At 42.2% G+C, this 19,187-nt stretch overlaps 1 protein-coding gene across 6 annotated transcripts in view; it reads left to right on the top strand.

Annotated features, from left to right (window-relative positions):
- Positions 1 to 887: 887 nt before the first annotated feature.
- Positions 888 to 19,187, top strand: part of SUZ12 (SUZ12 polycomb repressive complex 2 subunit) — a 63,937-nt gene continuing 45,637 nt past the window's right edge. The window contains exons 1-4 of one of the 6 annotated variants that reach the window (XM_054535643.2): positions 888 to 911; positions 4,537 to 4,583; positions 4,673 to 4,737; positions 11,885 to 11,953. In XM_054535643.2, the coding sequence (XP_054391618.1) occupies positions 4,703 to 4,737; positions 11,885 to 11,953 (104 nt within the window). In that variant the 5' untranslated portion in view covers positions 888 to 911; positions 4,537 to 4,583; positions 4,673 to 4,702. Of the gene's footprint in view, positions 912 to 1,250; positions 1,766 to 4,536; positions 4,584 to 4,672; positions 4,738 to 11,884; positions 11,954 to 19,187 lie in introns of those variants that run through there. The other 5 variants (XM_024235225.3, XM_054535641.2, XM_054535642.2 and 2 more) reach the window with 5 other exon arrangements.

The following is a 19,187-nucleotide window of genomic DNA, read 5'->3' as shown; positions in this document are numbered from 1 at the left end:
TAGTGTAATAAACAAGACGGGATTCTGAACTTTTTGTCTGAATATAAAAAATAGCTTGTCCTTACCAACAGGCATTCCTTATTTCAGGTAAGAAGGTATACCTAATTTCAGATGTGTTCCTGAAATGCCAAATACTATATACGTCATTTGTAGAGATCACTTTAAGTAGCAAAGGCTTTGATAAAACCTGTACTTTAGGTATTTAATCATTAAAAAGATAACTAGTTTTGTAAACAACTTGAATAACCATTCCAAAGACACTTGTTTTGTAAACAGTGTTTTGCATTTAACTATAGAGAACCCAAGTAGACATTTAAAAAATGCTGTTTAGGGTATGAAATGGTTCTATGTTTATAGGTTGGGATTTTTGAAATTTTAATGTAATATAAAATAATAGGATGTAAATTGGAAGAACATCCTTAGAGATCATCTTGTCCAACCTGAAATTCAAATCTTTAAGAATATTAGCTCAACTCCAAACCAATCTGTGCCAGAAGACTGAAATGGGCCTATGTGTCTATCATTCAAGGCAAGACTTGGCCGGGCGCGGTGGCTCACGCCTGTAATCCCAGCACTTTGGGAGGCCGAGGCAGGCGGACCACGAGGTCAGGAGATCAAGACCAGCCTGGCCAACATGGTGAAACCCTGTCGCTACTAAAAACACAAAAAATTAGCCAGGCGTGGTGGCGAGCGCCTGTAATCCCAGCTACTCTGGAGGCTGAGGCAGGAGAATCGCTTGAACCCGGGAGGCGCAGGTTGTAGGGAGACGAAATCGCGCCACTGCACTCCAGCCTGGGCGACAGAGGGAGGCTCCGTCTGGGGAAAAAAAAAAAAAGCAAGACTCGCAAAACACCGGATTCCTTCTCAGCTTTCTGAGCTGAAAAGGTATAGATCCTCAAGAAAAGAAGAGTGTAAGTACTTCTCAACCAGTTTACCTCTCTGACCACTCTTACGGTGTTTGGGGGCAGAAAACTAAGGATCTAGACTCCCTAAACCGCTCGCTGGGTCCTTCTCTCCCCACAATGCACCGGGGCCAGCAGGAAGGCCGCTCCGACCCCTAATTTTCCCGCGAATTCAGTTCAAAGAGGCGGCCGGGCCCGCGATCGGCAGCGCGCACGGGCCAACCAAGCCGCGCCTCCGCGAGAAGCGCCTCCGCGTGACTGACGGGGGAATCCGCGGGCCAACGGGCTGGGCGGCCCGGCGGCGCGCGCTCCCGCCGGCCAATCAGAGCGCCGGGCGGGGGAAGTGGGCGGAGCGAGGCCAGGGTAGGGTGAGCGGCCTCCGAAGCGGAGCGGGGCTCTGAGGAGACACTTTTTTTTTCCTCCCTCCTTCCCTCCTCTCCTCCTCCCTTCCCTTCCCCTCTCCTCCCCTCTCTCCTCCTTCCCCCCTCGGTCCGCCGGAGCCTGCTGGGGCGAGCGGTTGGTATTGCAGGCGCTTACTCTCCGGGGCCGCCCGGCGGGTAGCTGGCGGGGGGAGGAGGCAGGAACCGCGATGGCGCCTCAGAAGCACGGCGGTGGGGGAGGGGGCGGCTCGGGGCCCAGCGCGGGGTCCGGGGGAGGCGGCTTCGGGGGTTCGGCGGCGGTGGCGGCGGCGACGGCTTCGGGCGGCAAATCCGGCGGCGGGGGCTGTGGAGGCGGTGGCAGTTACTCGGCCTCCTCCTCCTCCTCCGCGGCGGCAGCGGCGGGGGCCGCGGTGTTACCGGTGAAGAAGCCGAAAATGGAGCACGTCCAGGCTGACCACGAGCTTTTCCTCCAGGCCTTTGAGAGTGAGTGTGTGCGAGGCTTTGAGGGCAGGAAGACCCACTCTGCCAACACCGGGGATGGGACAGTCTGCTGGGCCCCCTTCCTCCTCGGGAGTCCACTTGTGTGGTAGTGGAGGGAGGAATTGAGGGGATGTCCCCCTTTCGGAGATTACGTCTCCAGGGGATCCGGAGTCTAGGGCCTTGGGAGAGCTGGAAAAGAGGGTTCGGGTAGGTTCTTGGCTCCCCCAAGATTGACGCAAGAGGCTCGGGACTGGGGCCCCACGTTCAGAACAGGCGGCTTTTAGATGAGGAGGTAGCAGTTGAACTGAGCCGCAGTCACATCCCGAGACTGGTTCTTGTTTTCTTTCCTGCCTTTCGGACTCTAGAAATACAGGGGTTTCGGTTGTAGCTTTTGAGGGGCAAAATGAAGCCAGTGAAGGGATGAGTGCAGTGGAACCGAAGAAATTGTCCTTAGTCTGAAATGCCTTCGCGCTAACTTGGTGCTGCAGGTTCATATGGCACCTTTGGATGCTTAAAACCCTTCAAATCTGTCCACCCATTTTGTGGATATGTAAACTGAGCCAGAGAGTGCTCAAGCATCTTCTCTGGAGACGACCCCGGAATTCTGCTTTTTCTCCTCGGCTTACAGAACATTTTCTTGCGTCAATCTCTGTTTCTAAGGTCTGTCTGGAAGGTGAAACTGACTTATTTGGAAAGAGAGCAAGGTGTCTGGAAACAAACAATAGAATTTATTAAAAACATCGTGACTATAAATAATCCTGATTGTTCTTTAGGGAATGTTATATCCTGATTGGTTTCCTTTTTTGCTTTTGTGAGTTATAATTTGGGTGATCTTTAATAGCTAAATAATCTTACAGAAACTTGAATAAACTTGGCTCTACCGCCCAGTGTCCTTATTTATAATTTCACTGTGGCGTATGTTAAGGGCATGGTATCAGCTGTGCTTAGAAAGACGTATTACGTTGTTTAATACCCTTCCTTCATTCTCTCTCATTAGTGCTTCATGAAATTCTAATTGGAACTTAATAGAAGGAATTTCAGTTTTTATCGAAACGAATATTGAACCCGCTTCAGAGAGATTCACATTATTCACATATTATATTTCTTAATATACTTTGAAATATCTGGAGAGGCTTTAATTGGAAATAGTATGGAGAACTGAAGGGCAGTGGTGACAATAATGATACTTGTTTGTACCCCTTCTAAAGTATCTCATCTCCCTTTAGTTAATTTAAAATAAAACTAACCAATTGAAGATTTAGGTGGAAATTTTAAAAGTTCTTTCTGAATGTTAAGAGAAGACACATCCTCCAAGAAAGTTTTAACTATTTGCGTTCTGATGAGTCGACCTCAGGGAAGTCAAGTGTCATTAAGAGCTAGATCTGGTCATAAAACAACTTGAAGCTGTTTTCTGGAAAGTTTAAATACTTGAATGTAATTATTCACATAGTTATTTCGATTTGGTTTATTCTGATACTGCTGTATAATGACCTAACGTGATACTAATAGGTCATTAATGTAACTGATATAATAGTATATGTATTTTTCATCGACTTAAGTCCTGTATAACAAATTACATTTTAACTAATTTGAAATTTAATTCAACTCATTTAAAGCATTAGACTTTTTGTGAATCTGTCAATTGTGTAAAAAATGTATTGAGGTAATATTTATATTGAACAAAATAGATACAACTTTATAATTAGGAATATTTATTGAGAATTTTTGCTGCAGTTTCTGTCCGAGATTTATTTCAATATTGACTGAATTTTGAGTGTAGTGGATCCCACCTGTAATCCTAGCTACTCTGGAGGCTGAGGCAGGAGGATCTGTTGAGCCCATGAGTTTGAGACCGGCTTGGGCAACATATCAAGACCCCTTTTCAAAAAAAGAAAAAAAAAATCTTGACTGACTTTCATCATACCTGTATTAGGAATGTCTGGATCTGTATTAGGATGTCATCATGTCTGTATTAGGATGTATTAGGATTCTGTTTTGGCTGACTACAATTTTTTTTTTTTTTTTGAGACAGAGTTTCGCTTTTTGTTGCCCAGGCTGGAGTGCAATGACGCGATCTCGGCCCTCGGCAACCTCCGCCTCCCAGGTTCAAGTGATTCTCCTGCCTCAGCCTCCCAAGTAGCTGGGATTACAGGCATGCGCCACTATGCCTGGCTATTTTTGTATTTTTAGTGGAGACGGGGTTTCTCCATCTTGGTCAGGCTGGCCTCGAACTCCCGACCTCAGGTGATCTGCCCACTTCGGCCTCCCAAAGTGCTGGGAATACAGGCGTGAGCCACCGCGCCTGGCCGGCTGGCTACAAATTTTTTAAGTGACAATTTAAAAAGTGAAATTTTCATCTTGTTTGGCATCAATCAGTAGTTCTTTTGTTGACTCCAGCTACCTATTACAGCTGCTTTTTGGAAGAAAATCAGTTATAAATAGTTTAAATTAGCTAAGTTAAATGAGTACAACTACTTCTCTTGAGTTCTGCTCGGTAACAGTAACTATCTTAGAAAGGCTTAAGAAAAATATTGTAGAGAATCTTCAGTATAAAAAGTGTAGATGAACTTTGTGAATGTATGCCATTGATTGAATAACTTGATCTTACTGTGCATACTAACTTTCTTGATGTAAATATTTAGTGCGATATAAATATTTAGTGCATGATTTCCATAGCAGATGATAAGTTTATGTTGATTATAACATGGTCTAGGTTGATATTTTTCTGACAAGTAAGTTTAGATCATGTTTGGATTTTGTTTCCTATTACCTAGAGCCAACACAGATCTATAGATTTCTTCGAACTCGGAATCTCATAGCAGTAAGTAGTCAACAAAATTCATCAATATTATTTCTCTCTTATAACTGCATCTGTATTCAATTTTAACATTTTTAAAACTCTTTTTGTAGCCAATATTTTTGCACAGAACTCTTACTTACATGTCTCATCGAAACTCCAGAACAAACATCAAAAGGTACATTTTATGAATCTTATTTCAAGCTGATCAAGCCGTTAGTTTTATTTTAAAGTACTATTTCTCAAAATTAAAAAAAAAGAACAAAAATAAGTACTATTTCTAACTAAAGATTTAATATGAAAACTGAAGTGAGAGAGTGACTGGTTGAATTGGTTGCAGAGTGGTTTTCAATAGTATAATTTTTGTAAGTCTCAGGTTGTTATTAGCTTTTTTTTTTTTTTCACCTAATAGAAATGAGGCTGGGTGTGTTGGCTCATGCCTATAATCCCAGCACTTTGGGAGGCCAAGTTGGGCGGATCACTTGAGGTCAGGAGTTCGAGACCAGTTTGGCCAACATGGCAAAACCCTGTCTCTACTAAAACAAAAATTAGCCGGGCGTGGTGGTGTGTGCCTGTAATCCCAGTTACTTGGGAGGCTGAGGCAGGCGAATTGCTTGAGCCCGGGAGGTGGAGGTTGCAGTGAGCCGAGATTGCGCCGTTGCACTCCAGCCTGGGCAACAGAGACTCTACCTCAAAGAAAAAAAACAACTGATTTTAGTAGTGAAGTGAATAAAGTGATTTTACTGATTATGTTTTTACTCTGTGCCATGGGTTATTTCTCTTTTTGTTTGTTTGTTTGTTTTTTTGAGACAGAGTCTCTGTCATCCAGGTTGGAGTGCAGTGGCACGATCTCGGCTCACTGCAAGCTCCGCCTCCTGGGTTCATGCCATTCTCCTGCCTCAGCCTCCTTATTTTTTTTTTTTATCGTTGTTGTTGTTTTGTTTTTGTTTTTTTTTTTTTGAGAGAAGTCTCACTCTTGTCCCCCAGGCTGGAGTGTAATGGTGCAATCTCGGCTCACTGTGACCTTTGCCTCCTGGGTTTAAACGATTCTCCTGCCTCAGCTTCCCAAGTAGCTGGGATTACAGGCGCCTGCCACCATACCTGGCTAAGTTTTGTATTTTTAGTAGATCCGGGGTTTCCCCATGTTGGCCAGGCTGGTCTCGAACTCCTGACCTCAGGTGATCCACCCGCCTCGGCCTCCTAAAGTGCTAGGATTACAGGTATGAGCCGCCATGCCTGGCCTTTTTTTTTTTTTTTTTGAAACGGAGTCTCGCTCTGTCTCCCAGGCTGGAGTGCAGTGGTGCAACCTCGGCTCACTGCAACTTCCACCTCCCAGATTTCAAGAGATTCTCCTGCTTCAGCCTCCCGAGTAGCTTGGACTATAGGCACGTGCCACCATGCTTGGCTAATTTTTTGTACTTTTGGTAGAGACGCGATTTCTCTGTGTTAGCAGGATGGTCTCGATCTCCTGATGCCAGGATCCACCTGCCTTGGCCTCCCAAAGTGCTGGCGTTACAGGAGTGAGCCACCATGCCCAGCCTGGCCTTCTTTTTTTTTTTTTCTGAGATGGAGTTTCGCTCTTGTCTCCCAGGCTGGAGTGCAGTGGTGCGATATCGGCTCACTGCAACCTCCGCTTCCCGGGTTCAGGCAATTCTCCTGCCTCAGCCTCCCGAGTAGCTGGAATTATAGGGTCCCGCCACCACACTCAGCTAATTTTTTGTATTTTTAGTAGAGATCGGGTTTCACTATGTTGGCCAAGCTGGTCTCAAACTGCTGACTTCATGATCTTCCTGCCTTGGCCTCCCAAAGTGCTGAGGTGACAGATGTGAGCCACTGCGCCCGGCCTCCGCTGGTTATTTTCAAGTTTGATAGAAGTTGAGGATTTAAATATTTACTAAAGGGCTCAGGGTAACTATATTTGTTACGTAAAATTTAAGTTAATTTTTGATTATTGTGTGTAATTTGAATTAGCTCCTGTAATGGGTTCAGAAAGTCTCATTTTATATCTTTGGTTTTTTTTTTTTTTTTTTTTTGAGGCAGAGTTTCACTCTTGTTTCCCAGGCTGGAGTGCAATGGCGCAATCTTGGCTCACTGCAACCTCCATCTCCCGGGTTCAAGGGATTATCCTGTCTCAGCTTCCCAGGTAGCTGAGATTACAGGTGCCCACCACCATGCCTGGCTAATTTTTTGTATTTTTCATGAAGTCGGGGTTTTACCATTTTGGCCTGGCTGGTCTTGAACTCCTGACCTCCGGTGATCCACCCACCTTGGCCTCCTGAAGTGCTGGGATTACAGACCTGAGCCACAGCGCCAGGCCTTGGTGGTGGTCTTATTGAAGGGGAAACACTTTTGAAATCAGTAGGATGAAGGTTTTTTAAAAACAATGAAGTCTTAAATCATTAGATTTTAAAGTGGGGTCTGGAGGTGGGAGACAGCTTATTTTTGCTGTGTAACATTTAGTACTTAACCATACATAATTATCCATGCAAGTTTTTTGTCCTAGGTGCAAGATTATATTTATTTGAGAGTATCAGGTGAACAAGTTTACATTTAAAGGCGAGAATTGTGTTAAGCATTTGGTATTGTCATTATAGTTTTAGTAAAACCATCAAGTTATCTCGATAGAGTTTGAAACTAAGCTCTTTGGTGGACTGCTACTGTTTATTAAGTAGGTATCACATTTCTATAGCAAGACATAGTTGAGTTTTGTAAATCTACTTGTATTTTGAAGGATTGAAGTGTGAAAATTATTTGTCTTTTGGCAATCTTTCTGAATAGAGAGCGTGCATGAGCAAGTTTGCATTGCAATTAATAGGTGAAAATTGCTGAGCACCTACGTAACTAAAAAGGAGGTGATGAATTAGGTTACAGAATTAGTTTTGTCCACCCTTTACCTGTATACTCCATTATTTGATTTTTGCCAGCATTCAGCATGCTTTTTCTGTAAAGGACCAGTAAATAGTAATTATTTTAGCCTTTGCGGCCAGGATGCAAAATTGAGGATATTATGTAGGTACTTAATATTAAAAGAAAGAAAAAATTTACAGTTTTTTAAAATTTCAGTCCAAAATGTCAATCTGTAATTTTTTGTTGATAAAAATACAACAATATAAGATAGAACATTTTGTAATACAGGCCTACTAATGAGAAATGAGAATTTTATTTTTGTGAGGGTAGGGGAGATAACACTTAGCTGAATTGGGGTTCAGAGTTAGTGTTTTCTATAATCAAATCAATTGCTAATGTTTATCTGTAAAAACCATTCTTACCTTCCGGGCTGTACAAAAACAGGTGATAGGCCAGATTTGACCATGGTCCATAGTTTCCTCACCCTTGATTTATTCTATAAAACTAGTAGAATTCGACTAACTGTTTTGTTTCATCAAAGCTTTTTTTTTTTTTTTTTTGAGACAGAGTCTTGCTCTGTTGTCTAGGCTGGAGTGCCGTGGCGCAATTTTAGCTCACTGCAATCTTCGCCTCCCAAGTTCAAGCAATTCTGCCTCAGCCTCCTGAGTAGCTGGGATTACAGGCGTGTGGCACTACGCCCAGCTAATTTTTGTATTTTTAGTAGAGACAGGGTTTCACCATGTTGGTCAGGCTGGTCTCAAACTCCTGACCTCATGATCCGCCTGCCTTGGCCTCCCAAAGTGCTGGGATTACAGTCGTGAGCCACCGTGCCTGGCCATCAAAGCATTTTTAATATAGAAGGTCAGTTGAGTTGCTGCCTAGGATGCAACCTGATCTTAATTTACAAAGTTATTAAATTATTATAAAATAAGTTTGCATTCATAGATTAAAAAGTGCACATTTATTTTATTATTATTATTTTTTTTGAGATGGAGTTTCGCTCTTGTTGCCCAGGCTGGAGTGCAATGGTGCAATCTTGGCTCACTGCCACTTCCACCTCCTGGGTTCAAGTGATTCTCCTGCCTCAGCCTCCGCAGTAGCTGGGATTACAGGCATGCGCCACCATGCCTGGCTAATTTTGTATTTTTAGGAGAGATGGGGTTTCTCCATGTTGGTCAGGCTGGTCTTGAACTCCTGACCTCAGGTGATCTGCCCACCTCGGACTCCCAGAGTGCTGGGATTACAGGTGTGAACCACCGCGTCCTGCTAAAAAGTATACATTTAAAATCTAAGTTCCATTTTCCCGTCATGTTTATTAATTTGTCCCATTGCAGGATATGTTTCTGTTGTCTGCATGGGTAGAGATAATTTTAAAAGCTTGGTTAAGTAAAAACTGATTTTCTTAATTATTGCCCTTTAGGTTAAAAAAAAAAAAAAGTCTTTGGGGAATTTTTAAGCAATCTGCCAGCCAAGAAACAAATTTAAGTTCCACCTAGTTTAGTTCCTACAGAAGTGGGTAGGAATAGGCTAGGCATGGTGTTTCAGACCTGTAATTTCAGCATTTTGGGAGACTGAGTTGGGAGGATTGCTTGTGTAACATTTAGTACTTAACCATACATAATTATGAATGCAAGTTTTTTGTCCTAGGTGCAAGATTATATTTATTTGAGCATATCAAGTGAACAAGTTTACATTTAAAGGCGAGAGTTATAGGTCAACCCTGGCAACATAGCGAGACCCTGTATCTACAAAAAGTTAAAAAAATTAGCTGGGCGTGGTGGCTCATGACTGTAGTCCCAAATACTCAGGAGGCTGAGGCAGGAGGATCACTTGAGCCCAGAAGTTCGAAGGTTGCTATGAATGTGCCGGTGCACTCTAGCCTGGGCAGTAGAGGGAGACCGTGTCTCAAAAAAAAAAAAAAAAAGTATGGGAATCGTTTAATCATCTTGTTAGATGCCTGATCTTATTACTTATTAGGACTAATTAAGAAATTAAAGCACAACTCATTTGCTGTTGTCTTCAGCGTAGTTGGTGACTTTGGAAGGTGGCAGATTTAGCCCAGTGATTGTCGTCTTTTCTCAAAATGTTTTCAGAACTCCTTTTTTACTATTACAACAACATAATATCCATTGTTGGAATAAGCATATCACTCCCTTTAAAGTCATACTCTCAGTCGTGATATTAATTCAGGTATATTTATTAAAGTCAGCTTGGGCTTTACTCTTTCTAGAAGTATTCAACTTCTGTAGGCTAACACTGCCCCAACAAAATAGAAATATAGGTCACGAGAAGGGCATCTTTTATTGAATCCATTTTGCTAGATTTTGTGTAAGCTGTTTCTGAAGTCTCCCAAGAAAATTTTCTGAAATTTCTTGAATTTTTAAATATTCTCCTTTTTGATGGCGTTTTGATAATTATTTCCTTCTTTAAATCTGACCTACAGTAACATTACCTTTCTAAAGAACAGAAATACTTGGTGTTGGGGGAGGAGTGGCTTTTATATAGTTGCTTATGAGGTTTGTTTTGTTTTTTTCCTCAGGAAGGCTGGGTTGCTTTTGTGATCTTAATCTGTTTCAAATGGTTAATATTCAATTCTATTCACTTCTCCTGTATACAGCTTCATAAAGGTAGACGAGATGAACCTTAGAATGTACAGTCTTTTTCTGCAGACAGAATTTCTTAATCATTACATAAACATTATTCTGAAAAGTTTTCAGTAATTTCATGGTCCTCCTCAATAGTAACTTTCAGTATTTATACTGAATAGCTCTTTGCAACTAGCCTGAAAGAGTCCTTTATTTTTGTTCTTTTTTCTCTCTTATCTGTGGAGATTGAAAATATATTGCCATCCTTCAGAAAGCACTTCTTACTATACTCTATTGGATGAAACTTTAATATTGAAGTTTTCAGTAACTCTAAAGGTAAAGAGAGAAGCTTTTTTTTCCCTTAAGATCTTCACTATGCAGGCTCTTCTCATTCACTTGAAATATAGATTGTATCAATTCTGCTCTAATATCAGTAGTTTACTATAATATATTTACATTAACATTTCTCTACTGATAATTTTTACAGTAGTTGAATACAATAAATAGCTCTTTTTTGGCCAGGCATGGTGGCTCACACCTTTAATCCTAGCACTTTGGGAGACAGGGGTGGATAGATCACCTGAGGTCAGGAGTTCAAGACCAGCCTGACCAACATGGTGAAACCCTGTCTCTACTAAAAATGCAAAAATTAGCCAGGCGTGGTGGTGCACACCTGTAATCCCAGCTACTCGGGAGGCTGAGGCAGGAGAATTGCCTGAACCCGGGAGGTGGAGGTTGCAGTGAGCCGAGATCACGTCATTGTACTCCAGCCTGGGCAACAAGAGTGACACTCCCATCTCAAAAACAAAACAAAACAAACAACCAAAAAAAAACAAACAAAAAAAGCTCTTTTTGAGGAATGAGATTATTCGTAATTTTTGGTGTCTGCATTCAAGCATTATAAAGTAATAAATTGATGTGGAATACATTTGGCTTTTCAAGTCCTAAAGAGGAAGGGACTATATGAGTATCAAGAGAAACATTTTTTCTAATTAAATTATATATGGGTATAGATTTTTAGACTCTATCTCTAGAACATGTCATAGACCACCTTAAGAACTAAGATGAGGCTTGTTTTACAATCCATTCATTCTTTAATTGCTTTGAGAAGTTATACTTAAGTTTCTATTTTTTTGGGAAATAGCTTTTTTCTCTTAAACTTGTGAAGTTAAAAGCTAATAGTTTTATTACGATTTGATGGATCATTCCCTAACTTCAAAATTTTTTCATGATGTCAACAACCATCTCTTTAATATGACATACCATTGAGCTTTAGGCTTTGCTGATAATCTTTGAGGATACCTTATGAACTTCAAATATATTTTATAGAATATTTCTTTTTTCATGTGATGGTGCTAGTACATATTTGTTGTGTTGCTTAGTAGACGTATTAAGTGTTTCAGAATACACATAATTTATATTTGTTTGGCTTAATTCAACAGATACTTGAATACCTACCAAGTATAAGGCACTGTGCCAGCCCTGCATAGCTTTCCTTGAAGAAGAGCAATTACTGCCCTTCAGGAGTGTATAATCTAGTAGGAGAAATAAAATATTTACATGAGTTTTACATGTAGGAAACTGAATGAAAACTAAGTGTCAAAATAAATATAAACCAAGTACCATGGGTAAGGAGAAATCACTGGTTTGGGAATAATTGGGTAAAAGGTTTAATGAAAACAAGTTAGCGTTTTAGATGGGGCTTGAAGGCTTGTGTGCTGTATTATACACCGTCTCCATAGTATTCATTGTTATGGCTAATCATCCATAATTTATCTTACTAAAAATAATCAAAATCTGATTTCCATCTTGCCTATTAGAGTGACAATAAAGTATAATTTGTTTCTTTTTCCCAGTTGAGAAGTGATTATTTTGTTTATCTGTTTCTTCCAGGAAAACATTTAAAGTTGATGATATGTTATCAAAAGTAGAGAAAATGAAAGGAGAGCAAGAATCTCATAGGTAAGATAACCTATCAGTTTACATTAAGTGATATACTTCAGGAAAGAGGAAAAATTACAGTGATCATTTTCCTAGTGATCACCTTGATATAAGGAGTTAGAAGGAATCTTAGAGGTCAGTTTGGTCCAAACTCACACACAAGTCAGAAATTAATTTCTGTAGCATTACTGGCAGGGAATACTTAAGCTGTGGCTTGAATACCTCCAGTGTAGTTGTATTTATTATTGTTTATCTTTATTACCAGTTTCTTCCATTTTGAGCGAAACCTCTGACTTCAGCCGTTGGTCTTAACTCTACCACCTCATTTAAAGAGGGATACTCACATTTATAGTATATGTGCTAGGTACTGTGGCAGGGACTTCACAATATCACGTATCTTGTAAGTTATTCTGAAATATGAGAGGGGTTCTCTTTTTTTCCATCTTTTTCTTCTCATTTAAATCTGTCAGGCAACATAGTCATAACTTTTCTTTTATATTTGAAATATGTTTCTCACATAGTTTTAGAAACGTGAACATTTGGACAGAATCTACTTATTGTACATTATCAAATATATACCTAGAATGAATCCCTAAATATTCTGACTAGTCTAATAATATCTGTCTACTCTAGATAGTATGCTTCTGTTTATTTTTTGATATGTAAACTTTATTTTTTGATATTTTTGATAGAAAATTGAATAGTCTAAAGAGAAACAGCAGCTTGGGTGGTGTTTGTTCATTCATTAACTACCTTTAGAGAGAATGCAGAACTAAAAATATTAGATTCTTGAAAAAATAGAGTTGGAAAATTTGTCACTGCATTTTTCTTTTCCTCCTAGTTTTAAATCACAGCTTACGAATTTAGATAGGATATACACTTAATGATGCATCATTTATGCATCTCATTGTTTTCCCATTGTTTTGTTGACTGGTAAAAGACTTCCTTTTTTTCAGTTTGGCTTCCTTACATTTTAAGTTTGGCTTTGGAATTAAGTGATTTTTTTACTTGGATTGTAAAATGATATTTTTTATTTTATATCCTGCAATCTTGTGGGGTTGAAGTATAATTTATATTTCCATGTCTAGGCAATCCTGACTTGTAAATAAACTGTGATAGTCCATTCTAGAAGCTGAGATGCTGAATTGTTACCTGTTATATCTGTTACTGCCCAGGGAGGACCCTATAAGATAGAACTGAGAATATTCCCAGTGCACACACATTTTTCTTTACTAGAATTTATATTCCAGATTTTTGTCTGGTCACCCACCCTAGACAGAGCTCTTGGGATCCTCAGGGCCTTTCTTACTTAAAATACAGACTGTAGTAAGATCCTGGTCTGACCTCCCTGCTTCTTTTCTCCTGACCACATTAAAAGTTTGCCCTATAGTCATTTCAGGGTTCAAGTGAGAAGGAAGCATGAACCAACAACAAGAACACTTGACCCTTTTCTTCATCTTCCTCATCAAGGTTTACCTTCACTACTAAACCCTATTACTATCTCATTGTGACATTGGGTTTGAAATTACAGAGCTTCCCTAAGTAAGAGTGTGTGGGAGATACATACTGTTCAATTCTCTCTGAACAATTGTTTCACCAGTAATTTTGTTCCTTTTGACCCGGTGGGTTCAATAGCAACTCAAAGATTAAAATCAGAGGGTTACATAAATTCCTGCTTGTAGTTTTGGAAGAGTATTTTTTCAGTCTTTAGGGTCTAGCTAGGACCAGTGAGTTGGCCATTTAAGCCTCTCAAGATTCTTATGAATGTCTCAGTATTGCTCCCAGAGGCACTAAGATGAATTAAGAAAGTGTATCATTTTAAGTTTACTGCTAAGACCCTACATTATTAACTTTCTTTAATCTATTTCTTTTTTTTTGAGATGGAGTCGTGCAGTGGTGCTATCTCAGCTCACTGCAACTGCCACCTCCTGGATTCAAGCAATTATCCTGCCTCAGCCTCCCAATTACCTAGGATTACAGGCGCCTGCCACCACACCCAGCCTTTTTTTTTTTTTTTTTTTTGAGACCTAGTCTCCCTCTCGCTGAGGCTGGAGTGCAGTGGCGCGATCTTGGCTCTACAGCCTCCACCTCCCGGGCTCAAGCGATTCACCTGTCTCAGCCTCCTGAATAGCTGGGAATACAGACGTGCACCACCACACCCAGCTAATTTTGTATTTTTGGTAGAAACAGTTTCACCATGTTGGCCAGGCTGGTCTTGAACTCCTGACCTCAAGTGATCCACCTGCCTTGGCCTCCTGAAGTGCTGGGATTACAGGTGTGAGCCACCAAGCCTGGCCAATTTTTGTATTTATTTATTTATTTATTTTGAAATGGAGGTTTGTTCTTGTTGTGCAGGCTGGAGTGCAATGGCGTGATCTCTGCTCACTGCAACCTCTGCCTCCCGTGTTCTCCTGCCTCAGCCTCCCAAGTAGCAGGGATTACAGGTGCCCGCCATCACACCCAGCTAATTTTTTCTTGAACTCCTGACCTCAGGTGATCTGCCCACCTCAGCCTCCCAAAGTGCTGGAATTACAGGCATGAGCCACTGCGCCCAGCCTCCTTTAATCTATTTCTTATTTCAAATCAAGGTAATCTTATTTTTCTCCTAAACCTATCACACAGGGTTGTAAGAAGGACCCTAAACACCAGTATATGATGCCAGCAGTATAAATATTTGCTTCTAAAATCTATTGTCAAATTCTTAAAAGATAACACAGGCCGGGCATAGTGGCTCACACCTATAATCCCAGCATTTTGGTGGCTGAGGTGGGTGGATCACTTGAGGCTAGGAATTTGAGACTGCCCTGGCCAACAGGGGAAAACCCTTTCTCTACAAAAAACACAAAATTCAACCAGGCAAGGTGGTGTACACCTGTAATTCCAGCTACTTGAGTGACTGAGGCAGGAGAAGCCCTTGAACCCGGGAGGCAGAGGGTGCAGTGAGCTAAGATTGTGCTACTGCACTCCAGCCTGGGCAAGATGTGACTCTGTCTCAAACAAAGAAAAAAGATGATAAATCTTTGTTGTTCCATAACATTAGTTAGTAGAAGTTAATATCTTAAATCATACACAAAAGTATCTCTCCTCCATTTATATTCTTTTTTCTTTTTTTTTTTTTGAGATGGAGTCTCACTCTGTCATCCAGGCTGGAGTGCAGTGACGCGATCTCAGCTCACTGCAGGCTCTGCTCCCCCGGGGTTCACACCATTCTCCTGCCTCAGCCTCCCGAGTAGCTGGGACTACAGGTGCCCACCACCTCGCCCGGCTAATTTTTTGTATTTTTAGTAGAGACGGGGTTTCACCGTGTTAGCCAGGATGGTCTCGATCTCCTGACCTCATGATCCGCCCATCTCGGCCTCCCAAAGTGTTGGGATTACAGGCGTGAGCCACCGCACCCGGCATACATTCTTTGTACTATTTCAGTTTGACTGGGTCCCGGATCTGTACAGGTCTAGTCTGGGAGTCTTCCACTAGAATTCATGTTCTTTTAGCACTCCAAAGTTATAGTTTGTCTGCTCCTGAGCCCAATATATTTCATTCCTCAAAGTTCAAGGGGTATCAAGATAAAAGTACCATAGTAGTATAGCCCAAAAGTTAGTTTAGTCAAATAAATGCCTGAGTTTATTATGACATTTGTAGTAATTTATAAACTAAACCAAGATATGAGCATTATCTGTTCAAAAGAAGTTGGTGTTTCAGGGTCTTTTATATTTTAGACCTACAGTTGTCTTAAGTCACTTGCAGAAACTTGTTGGTGGAAGGAGCTGATAGAAAAACATGGGCTATTAAATGGTTATTCTTTTTTTTTTTTTTTTTGAGACGGAGTCTCGCTCTGTCACCCAGGCTGGAGTGCAGTGGCGCCATCTCAGCTCACTGCAAGCTCCGCCTCCCAGGTTCACACCATTCTCCTGCCTCAGCCTTCCGAGTAGCTGGGACAGGTGCGTGCCACCACGCCTGGCTAATTTTTTGTATTTTTAGTAGAGACAGGGTTTCACCATGTTAGCCAGGATGGTCTCGATCTCCTGACCTTGCAATCCACCTGCCTTGGCCTCCCAAAGTGCTGGGATTACAGGTGTGAGTCACCGCGCCCAGCCTTTTTTTTTTTTTTGAGACAGAGTCTCACACTGTCGCCCAGGCTGGAGTGTAGTGGTGCGATCTTGGCTCACTGCAACCTCCATCCCCCAGGTTCAAGTGATTCTCCTGCCGCAGCCTCCCTAGTAGCTGGGATTATATGCATGCCCTACCACGTGCGACTAATTTTTGTATTTTTAGTAGAGACAGGGTTTCACCATGTTGGCCAGGCTGGTGTCAAACTCCTGACCTCAAGTGATCCTTCCACCTTGGCCTCTCAAAGTGTTGCAATTACAGGCGTGAGCCACTGCTCCCAGCCTTCTTTTTCTAAGAGACAGGGTCTTGCTCTGTTGCCCAGGCTGGAGCGCAAGTGGCTGCTCACTGCAGCCTCTAACTCCTGGCCTCAAACCATCCTCCTATCTTAGCCTCCTGAATAGCTAGGACTACAGGTGCATGCCACCATGCCTGGCTAATTTTTAAATTTTCGTAGAGGCAGGATCTTGCTATGTTGCCCAGGCTGGTCTCAAACTCCTGGCCTCAAGTGATCCTTTCAAATTGGCTTCCCAAAGTTCTGGGATTACAGATGTGAGCCCCCACGCCTGGCCTTTATTTTCTTTACAGAAGGTCTGATATAATGCCTTACATCCTTTCCAACTCTTGTTTCTGGTACTCCAGTTTTGAATTTTTCATGGATTTTGACTAGGCACTATGGCTGATTAGAATAAATCTCTTGCCTTTGTGTAGTTGTATATGCTAGCAGGATTCTAGGGATTCTTACGCGGTCCTACCAATTTTGGAATTATCTTTTTTTTGTTGCTGTTTTTTTGAGATGGAATGTAGCTGTGTCGCTCAGGCTGGAGTGCAGTAGCGCCATCTCGGCTTACTGCAACCTCCTCTTCCCGGGTTCAAGCAGTTCTCATGCCTCAGCCTCCTGAGTAGCTGGGATTACAGGCATCTGCCACCACGCCCAGCTGCTTTTTGTATTTTTAGTAGAGACAGGGTTTTACCATGTTGGTCAGGGTGGTCTTGAACTCCTGACCTCAAGTGATCCGCCTTCCGTGGCCTCCCAAAGTGCTGGGATTACAGGCGTGTGCCACCGTGCCTGTCCCCAGTGTTGGAATTCTCTGGTAACAACTCTTGAGTGCTGAGTGCATCTCCATGGACTAAAATGCATCATGAAAAGACTTTTAAATCTGAGTTGCTTCCGAGTGTTGACCAGGGCCAAACGAAGCAAAATGTCACTTCTCTCTTGCCCTTATTCCTCTTCTATTCCTGGTCTTCTGTTAGCTGGAGAAAAATCCCCTCAAAGGATACCCGAATTAGAACTTTTATTAGGTTATTTTCAAGCATATATTTTTATTTTTTGAGACAAAGTCTTGCTCTGTCACCCAGGCAGGAATATAGTGGCATGATCTTGGCTCACTGCAACCTCCGCCTCCCAGGTTCAAGCAGTTCTCCAGCCTCAGCCTCCCCAGTAGCTGGGATTACAGGCACCTGCCACCACACCTGGCTAATTTTTGTTTTTTGTTTTTTCCAGTAGAGACAGGGTTTCACCTATTGGCCAGGCTGCTCTCAAACTCCTGACCTCAGGTGATCCACCTGCCTCGACCTCCCAAATTGCTGGGATTACAGGTGTGAGCCACCATGCCTGGCCTTATTTTTATTTTTTGAGGCAAGCTCTCACTTTGTCACCAAGGCTGGAGTGTAGTGGCACAATGATAGGTCACTGATGGATTGAACTCGTGGACTAAAGGGATCCTCCTGCCTCAGCCTCCTGAGTAGCTGGGACTACAGGCATGTACTGTCGCACCTCACTAATTTTTTGAATTTTTGTAGAGTCAGGGTCTCACCATCTTGCCCAGGCCAGTTTTGAACTCCTATCCTCAAATGATCCTCCCACCTCGACATCCTGAAGTGCTGAGATTACAGGAATGAGCCCCCCATGCCCAGCCTCAATTTTTTTTTTTTTTTTTTTTTTTTTTTTGAGACTGAGTCTCGCCCTGTCGCCAGGCTGGAGTGCAGTGGCGCGATCTCAGCTCACTGCAACCTGTAACTCCTTGGTTCAAGCAATTCTCCTGCCTCAGCCTCCCAAGTAGCTGGGATTGTAGGCACGCGGTACCACGCCCAGCTAATTTTTGTATTTTTAGTAGAGAAGGGGTTTAACGATGTTGCCTGGGATGGTCTCGATCTCCTGACCTTGTGATCCACCCGCCTCAGCCTCCCAAAGTGCTGGGATTACAGGTGTGAGCCACCGTGCCCAGCTCATTTTTATTTTTAGTAGGTTGATAAATCAATGTGCCTTTTTTGACTATTTATTTATTTTTGAGACGGAGTCTTGCTTTGTTGCCCAGGCAAGAGTGCAGTGGTGCCATCTTGGCTCACTGCAACCTCCGCCTCCTGGGTTCAAGCTATTCTCCTACCTCAGCCTCCTGAGTAGTTGGGATTACAGGCACACACCACCACGCCCGGTTAATTTTTGTATTTTTGGTAGAGACGGGGTTTCACCATGTTGGTCAGGCTGGTCTCGAACTCCTGACCTCGTGTTCTGCCCACCTCGGCCTCCCAAAGTGCTGGGATTACAGGCGTGAGCCACCGCGCCCAGCCGACTTTTTGTTTTTGATGCAACCTAAGCTTTTGAATTAGTAACCTTCCTTTTCTAAACCTCCCCCTTTTTAAGCATTTATTTTTACAATAAGAGGGCCTGCATCTATATTCTTGGGGGCGCGTTTCGTTTCCGTAGTGTGCAAATGTCCTAGGCACTATACTAAGCCCTCGGGTATATAATGGTGAACAAAATGGATGAAGGCCCTGCCTTTATGGAGCTTAGTGTTTAGGGGAGAAAGACATAATCATTTAATAAATATGAAATAAGTGCTGGGAAAGAAAAGCATAAGAAAACTGTGAGTGTATAAAACAGGAGAACCAGCTTTCATTTGAGGTGTTAGATTTGGGAATAATGATGATCAGGGAAGGCATCTCTGAAGAAATAAGCTGAGATTTGAAAGAAGTGTACAGAAGTAAAATGGGGTGGGAGGATGAACAAATAGGTGGTTCTAGTTAAAGGGAATATTACGTACACAGCATTTGATGCCAGAGTAGCTATGTAGAAAGAGCAAGTCTCCTTGAGAGTGGTATGAGAAGAAGCTGGAGTAGATGGCCAGGGCCAGACAGTGCATTGTCTTCA

The sequence above is a fragment of the Pongo abelii genome, chromosome 19 (assembly GCF_028885655.2).
Source record: "Pongo abelii isolate AG06213 chromosome 19, NHGRI_mPonAbe1-v2.0_pri, whole genome shotgun sequence".
Taxonomy (NCBI): Eukaryota; Metazoa; Chordata; class Mammalia; order Primates; family Hominidae; genus Pongo; species Pongo abelii.
The sequence above is the reverse complement of the archived record's forward strand: the minus strand, read 5'-3'. Positions and strand labels throughout refer to the sequence as shown.